Genomic DNA, 25,160 nt, shown 5'->3' with positions numbered 1-25,160 from the left:
TTGCTTTCTCCCTCTTGACATTGTTGTGAATCGGTATTGATACATAAGAAAGAAGTCCTTCCCTTCCCTTCTGGTTTATTACAAATCTATTTCTCCAATACCCTGCTCACAGACATTTAGACTGTGGGTGATTTCATACTATTACGAACTAGGCAGTATTTATTCTGGTACATCCATGGTCTTTTCTATAGTGCCCTGAGGCATTGCTATTAAAATACCAATCTCGAGCTGCCTCTGGAATTTCCCCATCAGAGGAGTGTGGGGTGCATGCAGGAGCCCCAGTACATGGTACTCGGGACCCTGGGCCCTGACAATTGTTTGAAGTCATAGAGATGGAGGAGGAGGAGTTATCGTAAGCAGGATGGATAGTGAAAGAGAAAGGTATGCTCTGCTCATCTCTACATTCAGCTTCAGCGCACCAAGCCACAAGGTCAAGGGCTCGGTGTGGGTTTTGGTGGCCTCAACACCACTCTCCTTGTGTGTCCCTCCACCCCCATTCACATACCTCCATGGGGCCAGGCAGAAAGACTGTATGGCTTTACATTCAGCAAGAGCAGGATTCAAATGTCAACCCCACCACTTCCTAACTTTGCAAATTTGGTCCCCTTCAGTCTCCTCCTCCCTAAAATGGGAATGAAACCACTTGCTTTGCAGAATGCTTAGAGAATTAAATGAGAAGCCCAATAAAGAAGGGTATCATAAATCCATTACTGCTACAGAAAGATCTCAACCCTCCCGCTTTATCACTCTGATTTATTTCAGTGATGCATTTCGGTAATGAAGGACTCTCTGAGTTCAGTTTCTGGATTCAGCCACGCTGGATTCCGCCTGGACTGGGAATTGCCTCTGAGGCCCAGGAAGAAAAGGCAGCAGCCCCATTCAGGGCCAGACTTCACGGTGGGGCAATCGCCTCCATGACCCACACAAACACCAGCCAGGACAAGCACCTCTCCAGCCAGAACCACAGGCAGCCTCCTTAATTCTCTAGGTAGGGAACCAGGCTAAGGCTGAAGCGTGCGTTTGCTGAAAGACAAGAAGCAAGTCATTTTACAAGTGGGACTAGAGAGACGGTTCTTGTTGAACCATGTGAATACCTCAGTGATGCAGAAACTTCTAGAAACATTGGTCTCCCAAATGGGGTGTGAGCACTTAGGGGAGGCTAGAGGGATCCATTGGGATATGGGGAAAAAATATTACAATCATAATTAAGTAAATTTCAAGGACTGATGGACATCAGGGAAGGTGGAAATTAATAGCCGAGCTTTGACAAAAGTCTCTGCATAATTGGTGGAAGAGATTGAAAAGAGAGGGTCTTGTTGCAGCCAACAATCGCTTTGTTCTAGTTGCATGTTCTTCCCAGGAGATGGCCTTCCTGCCACAGCGCACCAGGCATTGGCGCCATTTCCCGGGCTCCTTCTGGCACTTCCCTCGGCAAGCTCCGGTTTGTGGTTTCCGGCCCACCTTCGGTCAGGTGTCACCACCTGACTAGCTCTGACCAATGAAACGTGAGCAGAAGTCGGACATTCACCTCCAGGTGGAAATTTTAAAAGCCCGGGCACAATTCATAGAGCCTTTCCCTCTGACATGGTAATGATGACATTCGAGACGATGTCAGCCCCATCAGCCAGACCACCTGACCAAAGTGCAGAGTCCCCTACCAACCCACGATGGAGTCATAACTTAATACAAGAGAACAAACCTCTGTGGGTTTACCCCACCAAGACTGGGGAGTCTCTGTTATCATGTGACAACTTCATTTATGCCAAACAGACAAATGAATGAAAATCATCAAAATGTGGGCCCAGACCTCTAGCTCGCTGATCCCAAACTGTTGAACCATGATTTTGAAAGATCAAATTCTATCACATAACATTAACTAATTTGTGAGAGCAAACTTAAACGTGTCTTGTTCACTGAAAGCGTCATTTCGTATTAATGAATAATGATCAATTAGTTAAAATGTGTATTAATGAACATCAGAGTTGTATATTTTTTATCTTTAGTGCCTCCCCCTTAAATGTATATTTTAGTCTACGTTTTATAAGGTAAAAACAAAACAAAACAACTATACTAAAACAGTAGGATTTATTTCTGTTTAGGGTATGGACCCAGAAATTTACTGGCGGTGGCGGGGACGCGAAATCAAAAAAGCATTTAGAAGATGCTGCCTCAGGACGCCTTCAACTCATCCATGCGCCCGAGCAGCCAATATCCGAGCGCTGTGCTATGGGAATTTGGTGAGGCAGTGAAAGAACAGGATAGTAAGAATGTCTCAAAAAACAGTCAAGAAAGGAGTCCTTTATCAAAGGCCAAACACAAGTCATTGAAACCACAGGGTAACTCGTTGGCCTGTGTTGGCAATGTTAGCTTGCCGGCCAGATGAGCGCTGGGACCACGACAGAACCAGTCTAAGCCAACTATCATGCTCCATGTTTAGATTTTTTTTTTTTTCAAACTACATAAAAGCAAGAGAGAGGCTGGCATTACAAGACAGTACAGGCCTAACTCCGTACAGGCTTAAAAACATGCATGTCCTCGATTTTGGAAACAGTGCAAGTTTTTATTCACAGCCAAATTTAATTAAGCCAGACAACAAAAGATTGGAACTTGAAAGCTACTCTGGGGAGATAAAGATGTGAAAGAATAACACGTGACCTCAAAGATGCAGGGAAACCTAATACTCGCCGAGTCAGATTTTTCAAACAGTACAGAAAGAGCTGAAGGGAATTTGCGGGAAGCCTTGAGTGATTAAGCCCACCCCTCGTCTAGGGGCCCTAGAGAAGTTCCCTTTCATCCCCGGGTCTCCAGAGGCTTCTCAACGCACTGGATCCACACAGGGTTTTCTGTGGCCCCACCCCAGTCAGGGGAGTGGGGGGCAGCCTTGCACCTGCTCCAGTAAAGAGGGGGGAGGCTGGGCTGTTCTGTTAATGAATGCTTTGGGCTTGTCACTCCCTTGAAGGAAAGACAATTTGTACTTTGACCATCTTCCAGAAGGGGTGGGAAGAAATACTTCAGTCATGTGCTTTTTTAAAATTAAAACTTATTTTGGAATAATTTTTGACTTAGAGAGAAGTTGCAAGGATAGTACAGAAAGTTCCCAGATACCCCTCTCTCAAGTTTCACTTTGCCTAGTAATAAAATTTTTAAGTAGCCATAGATGCTAAAAGCAGGAGAAAGAGTCAGCATTATACTCTATTTATCCTCAAATAAGTTTGGTGTTCTCATTCAAATTTCAATGATCTCTGAAAGAAGGAAACGTGTGTGCAAACACACACACACATTTTGGGGGCCATTTTCCAGACATCTTTAAAATCACATGGGTGACAATCTCAATATTTTAAGATTAAGCATTTAAAAACTGCTATTTGGGGGCGCCCAAGGGGCTCAGTCTGTTAAGGGTCGGACTCTTGGTTTCGGATCAGGCCGTGATCTCAAGGTCCTGAGATGAGCCCCCATTCAGCTGCACTAAGCAGGGAGTCTGCTTGAGATTTTCTCTCCTCTCTCCCTCTGCCCCTCCCGCCCTGCGGTCTGTCTCTCTCAGTCTCTCAAATAAATAAAATAAATCTTTAAAAACTGGTATTTGGACTGATACAGCAAAGTGAGTAGTGAGGCGGTCACCACAATCAAAACAAGAGCTACCATCTATCACACACCTACTGTGTGCCAGCCTCTACGCATGCGTGATGTGATTTTGTCTCCATGAGGATACATGAAGGAGGGGAGTATTATCCACCTTTATAAAGTGAGGAGGCCAACTCAGAGATGTTAAGAAACTTGTTCAAGGTCACACAGCTAATATGCACCCATAGTGGAAACAGACACATGGGTTTAAGCTGTGTCGAAAGAGAATCACTGTGGATGCCGGTCCATTCTCCCTTGCCAAGTCACACCCTCGGCTGTCACCGAGAACTTCCGTTACACGGCAGTGAAGCCCCCCAACCCCCCACTCCATATATCACCCAGAATTAGCTGCAAAGTGTCAGGAAACTTGGCCAGGCAGCCCCAAGCATCAGCGAGGGCTGGAAGCCTTCACTGTGAAGCCCTTTATAGAAAGCCGCAGTTGGCAGCCCCCTCTCCTGCATGGGAACAAATTAACATTGGCATTCCAAACACAGGAAAGGAAGGAAATTGGAAACACAGTTTATACTTGGCCAGCCCTTTGAAATACTGTACCATGCTACCGACATCAATTAATGGAAAGCAGGGTTGTGCTGAGAGGCTCTGGTTTGGAAATGCATTAACACACGTTAAACATGTTTGTACAGGAACCAGATTATAAGCACCCTGGCTCCAGGACAATAAAGCAATTACCCTAAAACTGGCGCTCTCAGAGTTGTCATTAATTCAACCCACTCCACGCGGATCAGCAAAGGCTTTGCGCGGCTCCCAACAATGCCTTCTGCCACAAATGTTGAAAGGACACATCGCACATGCTTCCCTGAGTTGCACGTAAGTGTCAAACTCCATGCGCTCCTCCTCTCCCCCCAAATCGTAAACACGCTCCTTTGGAGAGGGGAAAAATACAGAGCGGCAGCCGCGGTGTTGGTCCGCGCACTGCCCTTCCACGCTGGGTTCGGGCAATCTCTCATCGGGGAAGGTTAACTACAAGATATCTGTTACATATTAAGAAATACCAAGTCACATTTTTGTCAAATATTATTTGTCAAATGCCAGTTGCTGCAAAACACAGAATTCAATTGCAGCTGAACACACAGCTAATACCAAACGGTTCACATAATAGCCGCGGTCATACATGCAATCGTTGCAGTGAAAGAACCCCCCCCTTCCTCTATAAACTGTTCCAGGAATTGGAAAGAAAAGCATCTGAAGGTCTGGAATAAATAAAGTACTGTGCCTTGAGCTGCCCCGTACAGAAGACCCAGCATGGCTGGGAGCAAGGACTAGAAACGACCAAAAAGGCAAGTGCCCGCTTCACGATTTTGTAAGAACGCTCAAGAGGCAAGACTGTAGACGACGTGGGCGAATCCGAACGTTTCTGGCTCGCAATGAAAGAATCGGCTCGGCTCGTTTCTACAAAGACCAGCCTCCCCAGGCATCCCGCCCACGGACGTGCCCACCTGCGCGCGCGGCGGCCGGGCTCCCAGGGACCCGCACCCCTGGTGCCACCGCCCCGCTCCCGCGCCCGGGTGACGTCACCCCGCAACGCCACGCTGCTCTGGGATCCATCAAGTTCCAGCAATTTGGGTGTGTAAAGCTAAATGTGTTATCATTTTCACCACAAATTAACAGTTTCTATGTAAATATTGGTATTTCCTCACCCCATGAAGGCGAGAGGAGGCAAAACGGCACCGGCGCATTTGATTTAAACTAATTAAAAGCAGAGGGTCATGCAATTCAATATATTGATTTTACCAGTGGGACTTAAGTCTTTTATAATAAGTGCACACAGCTGCAGCGCTCTCCCACCACCACGTTTTAAAGGCTTATCCTCGCATTCCTTCTGACAATAACATGACAGGTCCCACACATCCCTGCCTGTGCCCTAACCCCGGCAACACCGCCAGAGTGCATTAAGGCGAAGGGTTGCAGCAGCCTGCCAAAAACAGTGTGTCGACAGCCCCCAGCTAGGTCTGAAGAGTGATTGCAAAAAAATTAACATGGCCAGCCATTCGGGCTCTCCATTCTCAATATTCCTCTGGCAAAATGGATGGGCAGGCTGGGGAGGGTGGGGACTGGGGGAGCGTTAGGACACTCTGATTCTTGCAAGGGGCCAAATATGACCTTACCCAATAGGGAAAAAAGATATTAAAGCGATAGGGGTGATCAATCAAGTGAGATGGGACTCTCCCCGGAATGAAGTCATCACTTGCCTCAGTTCAGCGGACATGTGATATTCGCTCACATCGCAGGCATTCCGGCGGTCAGGGGATCCGACACCAGCTGTGTTTATCTCGCGGAGGTTTCGTGGTCCTACTACGCAATGAAAGGCCCCCGAGCCCCGGCTCGCAAGCCCTTTCTTCTCTCTGGGCATTCACAGAATCATCCCATTACTGCCCAGAAATTGATCTTTACCTGGGCCACCTCCCTTATACCTTGGATGGACCACTCCACAACCAAATGAGGGCCTTTGGGATAGAAACCAAAAATAACCCCGGAGGCTGGCATCCAGGGCTTGGCCTTAACCTGCTTTGCTTCCAGAAGGGAAATACAAAGAAGATCAAAAAAGTTCAAATCTGGGTCACATATATCCTTGGGAAAAGGGGGGTGGGGGGGGAGAAGATCTTTGATTTAAGAACCAGGAAAATGAGGTTTAAAAGAAGTGATTTTGAAAGGGTTGCTAAAAACACAGCTGTTGGTGCACTCCTATAGCAAAGGCATTCTGCAGCAAGCAAGCAAGCAAGCAAGCAAGCAAGCAGGGGAAAAGCCTGTGTGACATCTATATTAACCTCTGGCTGCTTACCAGTGAGGGCCGTTGCTTCAAGTGCTGGAATGTGGAACAGCCCCTTCCAAATTTTAACACAAGCCAGGTTACAGCTGCAAATGCCTGCAGCCCATGCTCCTTTCACGAAGCACTCCCTGAAGGAAATTTTTAAACTGTAACAGAATCTTTTTCTAATACTCGACAGTGGTAGGGCCTGTTCTTAAGGGGCAAGAGGAGAGATCTTAATGCCAAACACTTGTCAACAAAAAGGACAGCCAGATGGTATAAAGCAAAAACTACACAGCCTTCTCCCTGCTCTTCGGCTACACTAACAAAAGCCACTTTTATACACTGAGTCCAGCAATGACCGGTTTCCAACTTTTTATTTTATTTTTAATTTAGCTTCGAAGATTAAAACACATTTGGTTCTTTCATAACCCGGGCCAGAGAGGAACATGCATCACACACCCCTAATGCCAGCCGGCTTCTTTTTGAAGATTCCAAAAGGAGCTGCTGGATTTCTCCAGAGGGGGGAAAAATGGTAGGGGGCTCTGGCGGATTCGGTCTGCAGAACTCACATTGCCTGGGGACAATTTCAGAGAGGGTAGCCTGTTTTGAATTCCAAAATTAAGTCTACACAGAGGAGTCAGGGGCTTGTTAATCCAAACCAGTTTGCAAATCTCGCCATTGAACCGAAGGGCCCCAGCTGAGAAGATGTGGGTCTCCCTCCATAGCTCAGCTAGCATCGCACGGGGCTTCATGGGACAGGCTGGTCTTTGTCATAAGGTGGGGTCTGAAGTCCTCATTCTCAGCATCTGGTTTTGTCCTACATTCTCCTCTAGCTCCCTTTCTAGTTTAGATCCCTCTCAGCCTGGCAGAAAGCTTGAATTCCAAGGAGAACGACTTATAGGAACAAAAACCAGTTTGGCTGCAGACAGAAGGAGGAATCAACACACCAGGTCTGCAAAAGCCTTCAGAATCCGGTCAGAGGTCCCCCAAGCACGGCAGGACAGCAGCGGTATGCAGTGGAGGGAGAAGGGGGGCCGTGGAGAAAGTCAGCAGTCCCCCAAAGTCGCCCCAGGGCCCCCGAGGGTTACCAAGTAATGATCTGATATGGACGAATGGCATTTTCTTATTATTGGAGAAAGTGTGAGACTAAATGCACCTTTAGAAAACTTTGTGTGTTACAGATCAATTGTGATTTGCAGTCCAAGGAAAAACAGTGTGCTTCCTCAGCAAACTCAGCTTCCAGATTAGTCTCCTACACACTCCCCTCCACCCCCCCTGCCACCCCCAGGCCCCTCCTATGGAGAAATTTCCGAGCCCTGCACAGAATGGAAGGGACAGGCCGTGTGCTCCTCCTGTGCTGTTGCTGAGCAGAAATGAAAAGCCACCCTTAAATCATCTACAGGAGGAGTCTTGCCAAACTGCAGGCCAGGTCTTCACCCAACTAATTACCTGGAGTTTTAGGGACAGCGAGGGAAAGAAAACAAGGTCAGCGCACTCTGTGAAAAGCCACTGTGCCATCTAATTTGGAGTGATGTTCCAGAAAGCAAGACCTGAGAAAGTCAGGACTGTCCCACAAAGCCCAAAGCCAGCCTGACTGATTAAGAGGTTCAGACAAGCCGGTCTTTGTCCTTTCAAGATGAAAGAAATGGGGCTAACGGGTTGAAAGGTGTGTGTACAGCCAGAGGAGGAGAACCACCCAGCTGTGGCCTTCCCAAACAAGTCCCGGCTTGCTCCCACCACCGAGGGGGAGCAAACAGCCCTGCCCCAAGGTTCCCAGAGGCGCCCAGTCAGCAACTTCCTCGCGCTCTGGGGTGGGGGGAAGCCCTGACCACGTTGCTGGTCCATAGAAACACGGTGCTTTTCTGTGCTGGGTTAGCAGAAGCCAGGGCTTTCAAATGCCTTTTTAATGACCCCAGCCTGGCTCTGAAGGCCACCACTGGGACCTGCTGCATTCACTGGGAGTCACGGGTACCCAACAGAACAGAAGATATCATAAATCCCTCACCAAAGAAAGGGCCTGGCCCAGGCTAACCACTGGCTTCAGGAGGGCTATGAAACCCTGCTTTAATTTACATATATATATATATATATATATGTATGTATATTTGGAATTTTTCTTTAGTATCTGGTATAGGTCATAAATACACACTGCAAAAAAAAAAAACAAAAACAAAAAACAAAAAAAAAACCTTACACAGACAAAAGTGCAGACAATGAAAAATCAGAAATCAGACCCCAGCTCGCACTCCTAAGCCTCTGCCCCAGTCCTGCCCCGCCCCCCAGTAAAATCTATTTCCAGTTCACGGTGTCTTCTTCCAGTGGGAACAGATGATATACAAGCACATACGTAACCTCACTGATCTGCACCCTGCTTTTTTCCACCTCATACATCTTGGAGATTGTTCTAAATCGGGACATACGGAGCTGCCTCCTTCTAACTGGCTGCTTAGTATAATTTAAACTTTCTTGAAGTTATTTAGGCATCTAAACCTCCCACCCCTTGCTTGCTGAAACTCGTTGCACTATTTGATTTTTGGCTATTATTAAGGGCAGACAATGGCGACCCGGGAACTCGCGGACCTTATCTGGAGCTGGAAGCATTGGGATGGATCCTCGCTTCCCCGCGCCTCCACCCACGCCCCACGCCCCCAGAGGGGGGCTTCAGTATCCTGGCGCTGTTGACACGGCGCCCGTGGGCATGAGTTTGCCGTCTTGACTCCGTTCGGATTTTCGCAGCAAGTTACACACGTAGAATGAAATCGGCTCAGGAAACAGCGCTATCGGGGCGTGTTATCTCGGAAACCAAATATTTGATCATCAGTCCTACAGCGCGCTGCCGGGGGTCAGTTTGAGCAAGTCTGGTGAATGTGCGTGCACGAAGGGAGGAGGAGCCACCGCGCCCCCGCCGTAGCGCCAGCCTCCGGTCCCCAGGGCCCCTGCGGCTCCGGTAGTGAACTAGGTCCTCCATCCGCCCCCAGCAGCGTCCGCTCCGAGATCCCGCGCCACTCAATCGCCAAAAAGCCATGGTTTGCGCGCCACACGTGATAAACGCTGAAAATGGATTCTGCCCGCCTGGGACCTATCATTAAATATTTAAAATAGAAAGCTCGCAATGGCACCGTTTATTTCCCAGCTCCCGCCAGGGGAGCTGAGAGCCAGGAGGGCGCCGGGTCGCAAGGAGAGGGGCCCGGAGACACCGGCGGCGCGCGGCACGCTGAGGCGGGCGCACCGCGAGGGGACAGGTAGGGGTGGCCAGGGCGGGGAAGGGTGCGCGACGCCTGCGATGCCAGGTCCAGACCGGGCTGAGAGGGGCCCCGAAAGGGCGGGAAGGCAGCTTCGCCCAGCAGGGCCCTTTAAATCCAGGTAGCAGGGGCCGCGCGGGCCCGGCACAGCTCACATGACCCAGCCCCGCGCTTTGAACTGAGCCGCGGCCGGCCAGGCGCCTCCAGCCCCAGAGGTGCGGCCGCCGACTTAAGCCGGAGGGGGCTTCGGACCAGCCCTTTCCTCCGCCAAACTCCCACAGGCCAAATGAGCCCGGTTCGCGCTACCTGGGGCGCGCACAGCTTGGGGTCCCCTGGGACCGGGGGTAGGAGACCCTCGGCCAGGCACTGCGGTTTTGCGAACTGCCGGGAGGGTAAAGATAGGCGGGCTGGATGTAGGAAGCGGCCCCCTCCCCGTCCCAGAGCGCTTCCTGACCGAGACGCTCCCCCCTCCCTCCTGCCCTCACTCACCGAGGTTGACGAAGCTCATGACCATGTCGGCGTCGGTGAGGAAGTGGCTATCTTGCAGGCTGGCCAGAGGGGGGCCCTGGGTACTGAAGACGGCCTTGTAGGGGTAGGAGAAGCCCTGGCCGTCGGGCCCGCCGCTCTCCTCCACCGCCATGGCATTGTACAGGTCCAGCATGAACATGGGCGCCGAGTTGTGCTTGCCCTGGAGGTGGGGGCGCGGGCGATGGGGCAAGCCCAAGATAGAGAGGATCTCGCGCTGCATCTCCCGCCGCTCCTGGCTGCGGAGGCGCCGGTGAATGAAGCTCGAGTGAACCTCGTTGTCCAGGCTGAAGTCGGCCAGGGCGGAGCGCAGCAGGAACAGGGGCGCCCAGAGCGCCACGAAGCTGTGGGGCGCCGCCGCGCGCAGCGAGCGCACGTGCATCGCGCCGGCTCTACGCGCGACCCGGGCTCCGGGCACCCGGCACCTGGGCCCGCGCCGCCCCAGGTGGCGGAGGGGGGCAGGCGGCCGTCCACGCCGCTCGGTCACTTGCTGCAGACGGGCCCCGCTGCGCCCGCGCCAGACATGGCCCCTCCCCAGCCGGCTGCGCTCTGCCCGGACCCCCGCCCCCTGCTCGGCGCTAGCCCCGGGGCCCCTCGCCCGGCACTGGCCCGGGCGCACCGCGGGGCTTGGAAACCGGCAGGAGCGAGCGAGCGAGCGAGCAAGGAGGCGGGCGCGGGTGGGAGGAGCAGCCAGCAAACCTAGGAGCCGGGCGAGCGATCGCCGGGGAGGCAGCGAGGCGGCGGGCGAACGAGCGCTCCTTCCTCCCGCTCCGCTCGCGCTCTCGCCCTCGGGCGGCGGCGACCCACTCTCTTCCGAACTCTGGTGCCGACAGCAGGGACCCCGAGCTGCTCTCCCAGCCGTGTGCGCCCTTGATCGCACGAGAGGCCGCCACGGGAGCCCCAGACTAATAAGCGCTGGGGCCTGGGAGGAGGAGGAGTAGGACGGGCTTCCAGGGGCCCCTCCCGCGCCCGCGGCCTCCCACCTGCCCTCGGCCCCGCCCTCCCCCCAGCTGCGCCCAATGGGTTCATTCATTCCATCTAGTGCACTCTACAAATATTTACCGAATGCCCACGGGGTGCCCAGCGCCCGGCCGAGCGCCGCGGGGATGCGGAGGGAGGAATACGAGCCGGCCCTGCTTCTCGGGACTCGAAGTCGGGACAGGGAGGAGGCCTGAGCGGCACCCGTGGGATTCGTTTCGCGCTGAGGTGGAAGAAGCCGGCGGAGTGCGGAAGCAGCGCAGCAATCGGAGAAGGCTTCCCGGAGGAGGTGACCTCAAGTCCCTCTCGTGCCTCAGCTCCATCACCTTCCCGTTTACTCCAGCCGCGCGGATCCCTCCGCGTCTCTCAGAACCTACCGCTAGCTTGTCTTTGCACGTGCCATTCCCTCTGCCTGGAATTCTCTCCCTTCCGTTTAATCCCTCCCACCCCCATCTGTGCCTAGTCCGATGGTCAACCCTCCACCTCCCGGTGCCACTTGGGTGCCACTTCCTCCCAGACCAGGAGAGATAAGGTCGCCACCCCTCCTCACCCCGGCGCACGTTTGTTTTATTTGCTTTAACTTCCCTCACCGGCTGGAATTACTGTTAGAGTTTTTCGTGCCTTCCTTACTATCTTGTGTCCCCCACCGGAAACGGAGCCCCCCTGGGAGGGGGGGCGGGGCAGGCCGGGTTTTTCTGTCTCCTGTGTACCCGCAGCGCTCTGAACCCAGGTCCTCGTAGCCGCTGCAGCTGCACAATCAGTATTTGTAGAAATGACTGAAATTGTGCGGACCTCCTCCTGTTGTGGGCCCGGCTTACTTCCAGGCACTCATCAGCCTGAACCTACGTACCCTGTCCCCTACCCCACTCCTGCGTCTGCCCTTCCCCATCAGCCCCTGGCTGGCTGTGTCTGAGGAGCCCGCAGCGCCCCTTGCCTTCAATATACCTGTGAGGGGCTGTGCCTGAGACCTCCCCAGACGGCTTCTCCGTCTTCCCTCCCAGCGTTCATTCATCCCGGGGGCTTGCTGAGCCGCTTGCAGCCCAGCACACACCGGGCACGGACACAGGCGGACTGACATCTTGGAGCATGCTTTGAGACCTTCAGTGAATTACTGCTCTTCAGGAACCCCATTTCTTCATCTGTAAAAATGGGAGCAAAACTGCTTTTCACCCAGAATGCAAGTAAGGCCGTGGGTACAAGTCCAACCTTGCCTCCTTCCTCTCCTAGGTCTGCCTCGCAGAGGCAAATCCACAAGCTAGGGGGGTCCCAGAGGATGGGCTAGATGGAGGGGCACCACGGAAGTTTGGGATGAAAGGTGAAGGCCCGAGTTGGGAAGACAAGTGTTGGCAAGGGCAGTCTGACTAAGCCTTGCGTGGGGACAGGAGAAATCTCCAGGACTAGAGTTTTCTGGAGCAGAGATGGTTTGGCCATGCCTCCCTCTGGGGGCTTTTGGACAAGATGGCAGCCTGAGGGGCCACTTGGGTGGATATGCAAAGCCAGAGGCCAGGTGAGGAGGAGAGAGGTGCGAGGCTTGCAGATCATAGCCATTCCTCTCACATCCTCCAGCCCTGTGACTGAGGCCCCCGGCTTCCAGATGGAACAGGTTCTGAGACCCCTGGCCCAGGGGGCCTGGAGGGGTGGCAGTGCGCTCCCTCGATTCTCTCAGGGAAGGAGGTGGTGCACTCAGCAGCTGGAGCCTGGCAAGAGGGTCGAGGAGGAAAGACCCGGATGGGCATCATGGTGGGTGGAAAGCTAACACAGGGACCTGTGGGGGCAATCAGAGGCGTGCTGGCTGGCCTCCCATTTCCACCACTGAGGGTGCGAACTACATCATCTTGGCCTGTGATAGAGATGGGTTAAGTCAACAGGGTGAGGGAGTAGGAGGTGGGAGGTGGGAGTTGGGAAGGGGAGCTCCTGGAGGAGACACCATTGACCTGAGTCCTGGAAGGATGACGAGGAGACAGCTCTTCAGGGAAAGACAGCCTAGGCAGAGTGACCAGCAGGTGCACAGGCCCTGCAGAAGGAGGAACAGACACGAGGCTTTGCAGCCACTGAGCTGCCCGGTGCCCGGGGCTGGCCCTTTAGGGGCAAATCATTGCAACTGCTACGCCCACTCCCAACAGCGCCCACTCCCAACAGCGGCTGGGATGAAGGAGGTTGCTTTCTTCCAGAAAGCAGCAGCCTTCTGTGGTTTTTAATCCACTCTCAAGTCTTTTGGGGGGATTTTGACAGGCATTGGAGGCTGGGGGCGGGGCAGCAGGTACCTGCGCTACCAATTTACATATGAAAACAACTAGTTGGTCAGCATCTACCCTGTCCCCCCTCAACCGCGGGAAGGCCCTGAAGCAAGGATTATAGTCCCCCCCCCATCCCACCTGAGCCCTTGAGAGCCTGGCACCCAGCAGGTGCTCAAGAAATACCCCTTGAGTAAATAGCGATAAGCACAGCCAATAGATAAAGAGCACGTTGGCTGAGGACTTACTATGCAGGCGCCAGGCTGAGGCGTCTCCCAGACCCCTCACCCAGGGCCCTTCCTCTGGGATGCCATCTCTTCTCATGCAAGATGGAGAGAAAACATGTTCTCCATATCCAAGACCTGGGCAAGATAAGGTTCCCTCCGAATACCCACAACCTCATTTAGGCTTATCTTTCCTGTAATCCATGCTGGGGGGAAGGGGGGTCTCTATTTCCCCTGCTTGCTCACTCACAGGAGTGCCCAGCACTGCACCAGGCCCTCAGGGAAGGCTGGCTTGATTACTGAAAGCCTGAAGGAATGAATGCAAACACACAGGCGAGAAATATCTGGCTGGGAGGTGCCTGGGTAGCAAAGTCATTCTGGGATCGAGCCCCGCATCAGGCTCCTCCGCTGGGAGCCTGCTTCTTCCTCTCCCACTCCCCCTGCTTGTGTTCCCTCTCTCGCTGGCTGTCTCTCTGTCAAACAAATAAATAAAATCTTAAAAAAGAAATATCTGGCTGGGAATACATCAGATGCTGCTCGGAGAGCTGAGGACACCAGCAAACTCTTCGAAATTGTTTACAGAAAGTCTGGTGGGTGCCAGCAGCCTGGCCCTGGGAGTCTCTCCATCTGGTTTCGTACCCCAGGCCTGCCACTTGCACTTGTGTCTCAGATTTAAACTCTCTGAGCCTCAGTTCCCCCATCTGTATAATGGGAGCCTACTAGCATCCATCTCCTAGGGTCACTTGTCTCCTAGGGTTGCCGGGAGGATTTGGAAGTGAAATCAATTCATGTCAAGTGCTTTGCAAGGTGCCTGAGGCACAGAGAAAGCATTTGATCAATGTGTGTTACCATCTGGATGAAAAGGAAAATATGTTAACAGGAAAGCCCTCTAAGTTAAAAATAACAACACAGTTCTTCATGATGGTCTGCTTTTTGGCCAAGCAGAGAAGAGCACGTTTATCCTGACTATGAGAGATCCAGAGCAGGGGTGAGAGCAGGAGAGCAGAGGGGAGCCTAGAGATGAAAGGGCGGTGCTTGCATTCTGACCCCCTCCTTGTCCCCCAGCAGCCCTCCCTTGCCATCCAGGGCCCAGAACTTTCCTGGGACCTATCTCATTTCCCAGCAGCCAGCGTCCCAGCCCCCACCCCAGTTGTGGTTCCCCGAGCTGGGCACCCAGCGCTGGACTCCCTGGCTGGCCGTAACCCGATCTGCCCTAGTCTGCTCCACACCTGGGGCCGGCTTCGCCTGGCTGAAAGACAGCCTGGAAACGTGAGGGGTATCATTGTGTCTGGCCAGCCCAGCCGAGCATCCACACCCCGCGCTTGCCGGCCTCCCAGCACCAGGCAAGGAGTTTTCATTTCATACATCATCAGTCACATCTTGCCGAAGTGATTTTGACCAAGTCAGCATGTGTCTTGAAGGCAATAAAAAAGAACGGAATCCTGCTGACGCTCGCATTCGGCAGGAGGTAGGGAGCTAGTCTTCACCATTGTACCAGCTGCCCCGGAGGAAGTTCAGCGGGCCAAGGGGCTCCCTGGGGGCACCCTCCCAGCCAACGCCGTTCGGGAGCTGTTGCCCCTGTCCACCCACCCAGCCAAGGCCTGATGACCTGGGCCTCAGACACCAGCACGGAACAGGAGGCCAAAGCCTCCTTGTGCACAGGCTTTTAAATCCTCGCGTGCAAATCCTTGTGTGTGTGTGCACTTACCCTGGAGAGGAAATTATTTTAGCACCCCTGAAATGTTGCTTTCCATGCAGATCTCTCATCACACTGGGGATTCAGACTCAAACTTGCTTACTCTGGGGCTTCCTTTCCACGATTTTTTAAACAGAGGGTAAAATGCTAAATGGCGTCTATCAGTCTTAAGTACCTGCGGCAGTAGCCACAGTTCCAAATGGAAAACACAGACACACACACACACACAGACACACACAGACACACACACACAGACACACACACACACAGACACACACAGACACACACAGACACACACACACAGACACACACACACAGACACACACACAGACACACAGACACACACACACAGACACACACACACACAGACACACACACACACACACACACACACACACACACACACACTACAGAGAAAGCTGATCTCTGGATCTCCCAAACAGCCAGGAGGAAGCTTCGGTTTTGTTTCTTACTATCATGGCTCTTACTTCTTCCTCAATTGGAGGAGCCGGTTTTGAGCATTTACTATTCTTGGTTCAGCTTCGGAAGGAGCCCTTTCCTCCTTCTCAGATGTGAATAGGAGCAGCTGATGGGTTTGAAGCCGGGCACCTGCTACACCCTCCACTGCCCAAGCTCATGTCACCCTCCAACATCGCCGTCCAACGTGCAGGGGGCTGTTCAACCTCTCAGACCACGGAGTAGACCAAGATTCTGACAGCAACTTGCCCAATGCGATGGATCCGTTACCCAAAGCTACATCTGTCTACACAGCCCGGGCTCTTAAACACCTGGTGGTTTAGTGATCTGGGAGCAGATCGTTTTTCCCCCTCGCTTGATCCGAGAGCAACACTTCTCCATCCCGGCTGTGCACACGAATTCCCGGGGAGCAGTCAAAAATGCAGATGCCCACACAGTTGGTCCGGGTGGGCTGCGCTTCCACACGGTTCGCCAGGGGGAGGGGGTGCTGACGTGGCTTGTCTGAGCAAATCTCTACATTTCTGAAGTTACAACTAATTTTCCTCCTCTTCCCGCTAAAAGAGACCCCGCACAAGACAGACATGACAGCAGGAGGCAGAGGACAGGGGACCCAGGTGTAACAGGCAGGGCTGCGGAGAGGGTGACCTGAAAACCACATTCCCATGGGGCCTGCGGGATGCCATCCAGGAATTATATTCTAGGGGCGCCTGAGTGGCTCAGTCAGTTAGGTGTCTGATTCTTATAGACTCTTGATTTCAGCTCAGGTCATGATCTCAGGGGCATGAGATGGAGCCCTGTGTCGGGCTCTGTGCTGGGCATGGAGCCTACTTGGGATTCTCTCTCCCTCTCCCTCCGCTCTCCCCACCCCCCACTCTCTGTCTAAAGAATACAAACAAACAAACACATTCTAGAAAAAGGAATTGTAGTCTAAGGTTACCACCTAGTCCTAATTTCCAAGAGAAGTTGAAAATCTGTTTGTACGTGACAACTCTCGGTGTGTACTGGCAACTAATTGAGTTTAACTGTTAGGCCAAAGGAATTCTGGACTCCATGTGCCTCTGGCCTTATAAAGGGCTCTGCTGGGTTTGGAGGGTGTATCAGGCCTCCCCATCCCCCAAACCAAAGGACCCCCAAGGTCTGTGCATTTCAAAGCAACTCCCTTTAACCCACCATTTGTGGAACATTCTGTGAGCGAGACAGGTGGGAAAGACCTACCACCCTCCCCACAAGACCCTAACCCTCTCCTGAGTCCCTGTCCCACTGACACTCCTGCTATTTGGCCCTGGTAACTGACCTTTCCATAAACTCACCCTCCCCCTAGCTCAGAAAATTCACCCACAAACATCAACATCCAGAATTCTTTCTTGAGGGGTAGGCTTTCCATTGTCGTTGCTTCTAAGTGTCTCCTACCTCCACACTGCACCTGCGAGCCCTTCTTTGTGTCCAGGGAATCTCCCGGCTTGAGAAGCAGAGCCTGCCCCCCAGACAGGAGCTGTACAGCCCTGAGATGCACCGTCCCAGCCTGCTTTGCAACCAGAGCATGTGACCAAGTCCCAGCCCGTCAGATGTTGTTAGTCTGCACTTGGACCACTCTGCAGAGCCATTTGGGGCCATGTTCCTAACTGCAGAGCCCCTCAACCTGGTTCTCTGGCAGCCTTCCTGGAAGGTCTGCGAGCCCCCCAAGATCCTCTGGTGAACTCCTTTCCTGTGGCAGTCAGCCCCAGATGGTTTCTGTTGCCTGCAGCTATGAACCCTGCAGGATATGGCATCAGGGAGCCTGAAAGGAGCTATGGAAATCATGTCAATCTAAAGTTTACAGGCCTTTCCTTTTTTTCAACAGCTGAAACTTTTGATCAAGGAAGCTTTTCACAGATGCTCAACGCAGAAAACAGAGCTTCTGTGGTTAAACAGAGCAAAAAGGGGAGCTAGAGTTGCTATGTTTAACAGACAAAAATGTAGGATGCCCAGTTAGATTTGAATTTCAGATAAACAATGAATAGTTTTTTAGTCTAAGTATATCCCATACTTTATCTGAGACATACTTACACTAAAAATTTATTTCTTTGTTCATTGAAAAAGATGTTTGATAGTTTAAGCCACGGTGTACTGAGTTTCAGTCAATTATAGCCAAAATCCTACAAATGTGTGGTTCACGCCCTTCAGCTTGAAGATAGAGAAATTGAGACCCAGAGAAACACTGTGGGTCCCAAAGTCTCCCAGTGAGTCAGGGCAGAGCTGTCATTCAAATTCGGGCTCCTGGCTCCCAGTATCCTGGAAGCTCTTCACTTAGCCCACGTCATGTGTCTCTCCATCTCTGCTCCTTCTTCCTTCTCTTACTGTTCCTTCTTACTCTTTTACTTCCCTACTCTTAACTCCTTGCTGTGTTCCTGCCCATTTAAAAGAAAAAATTCTTCCTTCTACTTGGCATTTTATCTTTATTGCCTCCCCCCCTTGGTAAACCCTCACTCTAAAATAGGTTAGTCCTGAATCATAGAAAAAGATAATTTGGGAAGATGAACAGATTTGACCTCCTCTTACATATGATGCAAAGAATAACAAGGGTCAGCACTGAAGACACAGCTCTTTGGTGCTGGGCACATTGCAGAGTCTCTCAAATCTTCTGACAGCCCTGAAATTAGATGCTCGGTCTCCCATTTCACAGATGAAGATATTAAGGCACAGAAGTCAAAGAGCTTGGCCAGGACAAAGGGCAATGCCAGCATTCACACCCTGGGCAACCTGCTTCTGACTCCCTTGTTTCTTCCAGCCACGCCTCTCCATAAAGCCAGCCACATCTTTTATTTCCATGGTTCACACGATGACTGACCACTGAGTAAGGTTGCCAGATTTAGCAAATCAAAATATAGGCCACCCAGTTAAATTTGAATTTCCGATAAACGATGACTAATTTTTAAATATAAGTATGTTCCAAATTGTGTGGGGCATGCTTATACATACTTACCACCGCCTGAAATATATAGTTATGTGTCTATTGGTTTATCGTCTCTCCCCCACAGGAAAGCAGGCATGGATTTTGGTCTGATTTGTTCACTCCCCTAAACAGAGCCCAGAAAGTGTCCTGCGCATAGCAGGTGCTCAACAAACATTTGCTGAGTGGGTGAATGACCTCCCTGAGAGCACATCTTGGTTTCTGTCTGGAACATCACCTGACTCAGAATCAGGAGCTGAGATTGTCACCGATAGCCCGTCACTGAGGCAGAGGGATAGTGGGCATGACCCCGAGGGGCTCAGCAGATAGCCCAGTGTCACCAGAGAGATCAGGTGACAAAATGGCTTTGACAATTGGGTCTAGACGAGAACGGCCACCTGTTCGGGTGTTCAGGCGTGGCCAGGGAGAGGCTAAGAACAACAGGTGGGAAGGCTTCTCTGAAAAGGTGATGTCTGAAGAGCCAGGCATGTGACATACAGGGAAAGGCCGCTCCCGGAAGGGGCGACGGCAAGTGCAAAGACCCCGAGGGGAATCCCAAGAGCATCTGGGCTACCTGACTCCAGGAACACCTTCTAACTCCAGCTTTTCCTGGGGCCGGATGGTTCCCTGTGCCCAGATGCCCGGACACCAGCGTCTTCATGACACCACCACATTCTAGGGGTGGCTTGCATGGGTGCTTAATTCTTACGGCCAAAAGAAGCCAGCCCAAACCCCCAGCCTGGGCCACTGTCCTGCTGGAGTCCAGACATGGGCATTGCTGCATGCTCGTCCACTGCTGGGCCGGAGCTCAGCATCCTCATCCGCCAGACCCATCCCTGGCCGGCCGCCTCTGAAGAGTGTGCTCCCAGGAAGCTATCTGCAGTTGCGAAACCAGGAAGCATGATGTTCGCAGACATCAAAGAGGTTGCAGAGATTGTGGCCGCCTCAGACCCAGACACCTTCCTGCAGCTGCTGTGTAGATGCCAAGCCTGAGGGTTTTTCTTCAGGGCTCCCATGAATGGGAGAAGCCGCCACCCCACCCCCACCTCCCGGCTGTAATCTGTCCGATGTCCCTCCATGTCTCTGGCATGATGGCCCTGATTTTGTTTTTATGGGGTAATATTCTTTGATTCCCAAATGCCTTGTGGGAACTTGCTGGAGGTTGGGGATAGGAACCAGAGAAACAAAAGGATGATTTAAAGGGCTTCAAAAGCTTCATTATAACCAGAAAATTTAATGAAAGACATTTGGTTGTTTCATTTCCATTTTTGAACAAGGGAAAAAAAAATCAGTTGAGTGTGGCCACACTGAGTCCCTTTTAGAGGTTAGTTCAAGGCATCTGTGACTTCTGAAATCCTTGTTGGCATTCAGCAATAAACAGGCTGAGAAGATAAAGCCGTCTTGTGTTTAAAAACGGGGTCTGTCTCTGAGGCAGAATTTTTATAGATAAAACAACGGAATGTGACTCACAGAGATCATCTTGTGAAAATGGCCCCGTGGGGACACAGATCTCCTCACTCAGGAGCTGAACCCTAAAACATACAGGAAGCTGGGGGGGTGGGGGGCTAGAACATTCTCTGCATCTGGCTTCCGAGGAGCCACCTCCAAGCTCCATTTTCCAGATGAGTGTGGTGGTGCGGATATCCCCTCCGTGCCTCTGCTGTCTCGCTGCCCGGACCGGGACCGCCTTCCCTCTTTCCGTCCATTCATCAACCGAGCGCACGCCGTGCATGCAAAAGGGACTTCCTGGTCGGGTCAGTTTAAGAAATGATGAGCTGGAGAAAGACAAACAGGTTTCTTCACTTCTGAGCTTCTCAGTCTTTAATTAGAGTACAGTGATTCCCTGAGCTGTGACGTTCAGTCGGGAGTGTATCCAGTGCCGGTGACAGGAGCCCAAACCGAAGTGGTACCCGTCAGAGAGAGATCCTGTCCGGGCCACGCCGGGACCGGGGACGCACAGGCGACCTCCTCTTCGTGGCTCTCTTCTCTCCATCTCTCTAGCTCTTTTGATCTGTCTGAATGTTGGCTTCATTATTTCCCACCACAGACTGGCGTCCCCTGCACGGCAGGGGGACACAGCCCCTGATTGTTCCAGATGGACAGTGCTGGCTGGTGACTGTGGTGGAGACGGATGTCCAAAAAAAGGATGTCCAGGTCCTGGGCCAGGATGTGGAGCACCTGAATTTCCTGGTCTAGGTCACCTGCCCACCCCAGAGTCAGGATAGAGGTCCAGGCACTGGGGCCGCCCCACCAGAGACCTACACCGTGGGGCAGAACCAGGAACGCCAGTGTATAATTCAGTCTAGGCCTGAGCATCAAGGGGGCAATGCTGTAATCCATGGTCCAAGTCTGAAGGCCCGAGAGTCAGCAGTGTAGGCGTCCAAGAGCAGGAGAAGACGGATGTCCCAGCTCAGCCAGAAACAGAGAATTGGCCCTTCTTCCACACTGTCACAGTATTCAGACCCTCAGTGAATTGGATGACGCCCACCCACATGGATGAGGACAGTCTTCTTTACTCCATCTACCAATTCAAATGCTAATCCCTTCCAGAAACACCCTTCCAGACACACCCAGAAATAATGTTCTACTGGGCATCTCTTAGCCCAGTCAAAGTGACACCTAAAATTAACCATCACAGGGGGTGAGAAGGCTCCACCCCAAACTGCGACAAGCACGTGGTGGGTGAGTTTCAGAACCACTACCCAGGGGCTGAAGGATGATTCAGAGGTCATCCCTGTCCTGGGGGGGAGGAGAGCCGCCGTCGTGACAGCGTGAACACTGTCCTAGCAGAGGAACACTGATCTTCCAACCCGCACTCCGGATGTCCAGGAGCGTCACAGATGGCACGTCTGACTTTACCAACCCTGAATAATGATCACTTCGTAAGACTTCATGGCGTGCCCAGCACTGGACTCGGTGTGTGAGCTGGTAGGACTGCGTTAGGCTGTGTGTAACAGAAACCTGCCCACAATGGCTTGGTCAGAAAAGACATGTGTGTTTCGAACATAGGAAGTGGAGAGGTAGGAAGTCCAAGGCGGATGCAGCTTCCCCGCAAGGACGTTTCTCCTGGTGAGCGCCCTGCTGTCCTTAGCTTGTGGTTTCCACCCTCGTGGTGGCACGGGGGCCAGCTCCGGGCGTGCCATGAATCTTCCAGCATGAGGAATGGAAGGAAGAGGAAGGACAAGGGAACAGCACTTCTCGTCAGCCAGCACAGTGTCACACAGGCACACTTGGCTGTGACAGAGGCAAACCCGTGAGTATTTCTGGCTGGTACCATGTCAGTTCTGGTAGAAAGGAAGGGGGAGAGAATGGACACTGGGTCAGCAACCAGCATCTACCCCGCACGTCACAAGCCTGACTCGGTTCACCCTCCTGACATCCTCTTGAAGTAGCGAGTGTTTGCATCTAGGCGAGGAACTAGGTCAGGGGTCTGCAAATGATGGTCCCTGCGCCACGGTCCATGGCAGTGTCTGGAGGATGAGAATTACTTGAGAAATGGTAACGAGTCACTGGTATTAGTCTTCATGTCACTCTCTCTCTTTTTTTTTTCCACGTCACTCTCATAATCCACACTCAGGAATTCCATGGGCGATAAAGAAAGACAGGCTCGTGCAGGCTCCTGGTTGCTGGGCGCTGGGAGGGAAACAGCCACGACACTGATCTGGTAGCGAATTCTCTCTGGGGCTTTCATTCGACATGGCACAGAGATGTTTGGGTCCAGCTGTTGCCCTGTAGCTTTCTGGCTAGTGCTTGGGTGTTTGCACAGGAAGGTCCTCCCCAGGCCTCAGAGGTCACATTTTTCCCCCGAGTTGAGTCCCAGACAGTAAGGATGGTTCCTTTGACTCCTTTTGTTTAGAGGTGCTCGTGAGCCTGCATGAAAATGGTTGTGAGCTGTGTCAGGCCCTGCACAGGAAGAAAAGCCTACAGCCAGATGGGCTCACCCTTCTGGAAATATGGAAGACGAGTCTCCAGGTCAAACGAGATGAGTTTTCGAACCTAGTCATCCCTAGAAATTTCATCTTTGTCAATACATAAAGTAATAGAATTAAAAACTAATGCAAAAAAATCCAAAAATTAAAAAAAATTTTTTTTTAAAGTCTCTCTCAGGTGGTCCATTCCATAGAATAGGTGGCATTGAACTTCTTTGATGTCCTGGAAAACTGGCCACAAAAGTTCCCATCCCCCCACGGCACACAAAAAGCTCCATTTTGGGACAATTCTCCCTGTTTCCGGAAGGTTCTGGAGGTTTACCACAAAGGCCCCTGCCTGTTTGGAGCTTCTCAGCAGCAGAAAATTACTAACCACAAAGCTTTCAGGACAGGCATTTAAAATCAACCCAAAGACACTCCTCTTTCACAGGCTTCTGCCTCCGGATAATTTTTCACAGTCCAATCCCACACCGTTCCTCTCAGACAGGATCAGCATCCAAACCAAGGATTCTTTTAAGAGTTCTGTACGCATTAATATGATCACCTTGAACTTGTGCAGGACGAAGAGTTGCAGTTAGCAGGGGGCTTTCGAAGGCTTTTAATAGGAAACATTTGTGCCAAATAAAAAGGCTTCTCCGTGTGTTTTGCTTTAGTTGTAAATTATCTCCTCCAAGGATCCATCCAGAAATCTCCGTGGAGGGTGAACTCCGCAGCATGCCTGGATCCAGATTTGTTGCTTGGTGCAGATAGATTTTCAGTTGCTGCATCCAAACCGCAACCGGGGGGACAATAAGAACAGAACTCCTTTTGTTCTGATTAAACTGTTTTGAATGGTCCCTTCTAGTCTGGGCCACTCATTGAGACGCCCTTGAAAGAGGCGAGTGGAACAGAGCGCAGGGGAACCCTCAGGAGGGGCTGGCGGTTCTTTGCTCAGCCTTGGTGGTCCTGCCACAAAGGAAAACGGGGCTATTTTATGTGTTGTCTACGATGGACAAGGGGAGGGGGTGGCAAGAGAAGGACGCTCCCGCAAATTTCCGTAATTAGTGCTTGCAATGTGTTAGGGCTCACACACACACACACACACACACGCACACATACACACACAGTGACATCAAAAGTCATCCTGGAGGGACAGGGCTTCCCAAAAGCTGAAAACCCAGAAGCTGGTGGAGCATATCCACTAAATGGAACAGCATGTGTTCCCCTGGCCTGAGAACGCAGACTGCATTAAGAGAGCCACGTTTCTGACCACTTTGCTTTTCATCCGGAGGCCCAGGGAGTCCGTTTGGTTCATGCAGGATCCAGAATACAGAAGAGAAGAAATACACAAACCACTCCCAAGGCACAAGGTGTGTCCCGCACAGCACCTCTGTTAAAACCCAAGGTCCACAGTGTCCACTCACTGAGGGCCTCCCAGGTGGCACCTGTAGGATATGGTCTAGGTAAGAACAGGGACCAAAGAGAGGCGGCAAAGAAAGCTGTGATTTATCCCTTGGAGAAAGTTTCCCCACTTTGAACCATACTCGTGCAAGCGAGATTTTAAATGTGCTTACGTGCTCTTTTCTTTTCTAAAGAGCACACTTTGGTGCCCCACATTAGTGAAGTCTGGATCAGTGGTTCTCAGCCAGGGGTAGTTCTGCCCACCCCATCCCCAGGGGACATGTATCAACATCTGGGGACATTTGTAGTTTTCACAGCTTGGGGAGAGTGTTACTGGCATCCAGTGGGTGGAGGCCGAGGGTGATAATCAGTACCCTACCTTGTCCAGGACAGTTTCCCACGACGGAGATGGAGCCGAGCTAAATGTCCGTGATGTCGAAGCTGAGATACCCGGAGCTAGAGAAAGTGACCGAGACCCAAGTCAAGCTCCCACCCCTGTCACCAAGGCTGGAAGGATTCAGATCCTCATTGAGCTGAAGGTTAGGAAAAGATCGAATTGCTTTCTGACCAGTGGAGGCACAATTTCTCCCAAATGCGTTAGAACAACAAGGGGGACTGCAGCTCTTTGAAGCAAGGGCTTGGGGGTTAGTCTTTATTTGGCACTAAATCATCTTAAATTGCATGGGGAGGTGGACTACAATTCAAGTTATATTACTAATCAATCTTTCAGTGGAATAAATCACGTGGAATGATATTCTATTAAATTTGCAAGTAATTAAAGGTCATGCGGACTTCACGGGGAAAATTCTGGACTTTCATCAAGTTTCCCTCATGCTCACCACCCCCCTCAAAAAAAACACACCTGCTTCTACAACAGGGGACTGTCTGGAGCTAGAACATGCTTATTATTTGACATAGTGATTTATTAATCACGTCTATTTTTCTCCAGGAAGTCATGGGAAGGGGCTGATACCAGAGAACTTTTAACAGAGAACTGGATGCAACTTAGGGTCCACACAGACGGTTTGCATCTTGGCCCCGCCAGCTGTGACCTCGGGCCACCTACCCCCTCCCACCTAACCTTGGCTTGTCTCATCTGTAAAAGGGGAAAAGAATAGTTCCTTCCTTGTAGGGTTTTCACCAAGATGGAATGAG

General features: G+C 51.8%; 1 protein-coding gene across 1 annotated transcript in view; it reads right to left on the bottom strand.

Annotated features, from left to right (window-relative positions):
* BMP7 (bone morphogenetic protein 7) overlaps window positions 1-10,642 on the bottom strand; it is an 85,013-nt gene extending 74,371 nt beyond the window's left edge. The window contains exon 1 of the mRNA XM_026503788.4: window positions 10,123-10,642. Coding sequence (XP_026359573.1) covers window positions 10,123-10,540 — 418 coding nt within the window. The 5' untranslated portion in view covers window positions 10,541-10,642. The remainder of the gene's footprint in view (window positions 1-10,122) is intronic.
* Between the last annotated feature and the right edge of the window lie 14,518 nt (window positions 10,643-25,160).

This window comes from Ursus arctos, unplaced genomic scaffold (assembly GCF_023065955.2).
Source record: "Ursus arctos isolate Adak ecotype North America unplaced genomic scaffold, UrsArc2.0 scaffold_16, whole genome shotgun sequence".
Taxonomy (NCBI): domain Eukaryota; kingdom Metazoa; phylum Chordata; class Mammalia; order Carnivora; family Ursidae; genus Ursus; species Ursus arctos.
The sequence above is the reverse complement of the archived record's forward strand: the minus strand, read 5'-3'. Positions and strand labels throughout refer to the sequence as shown.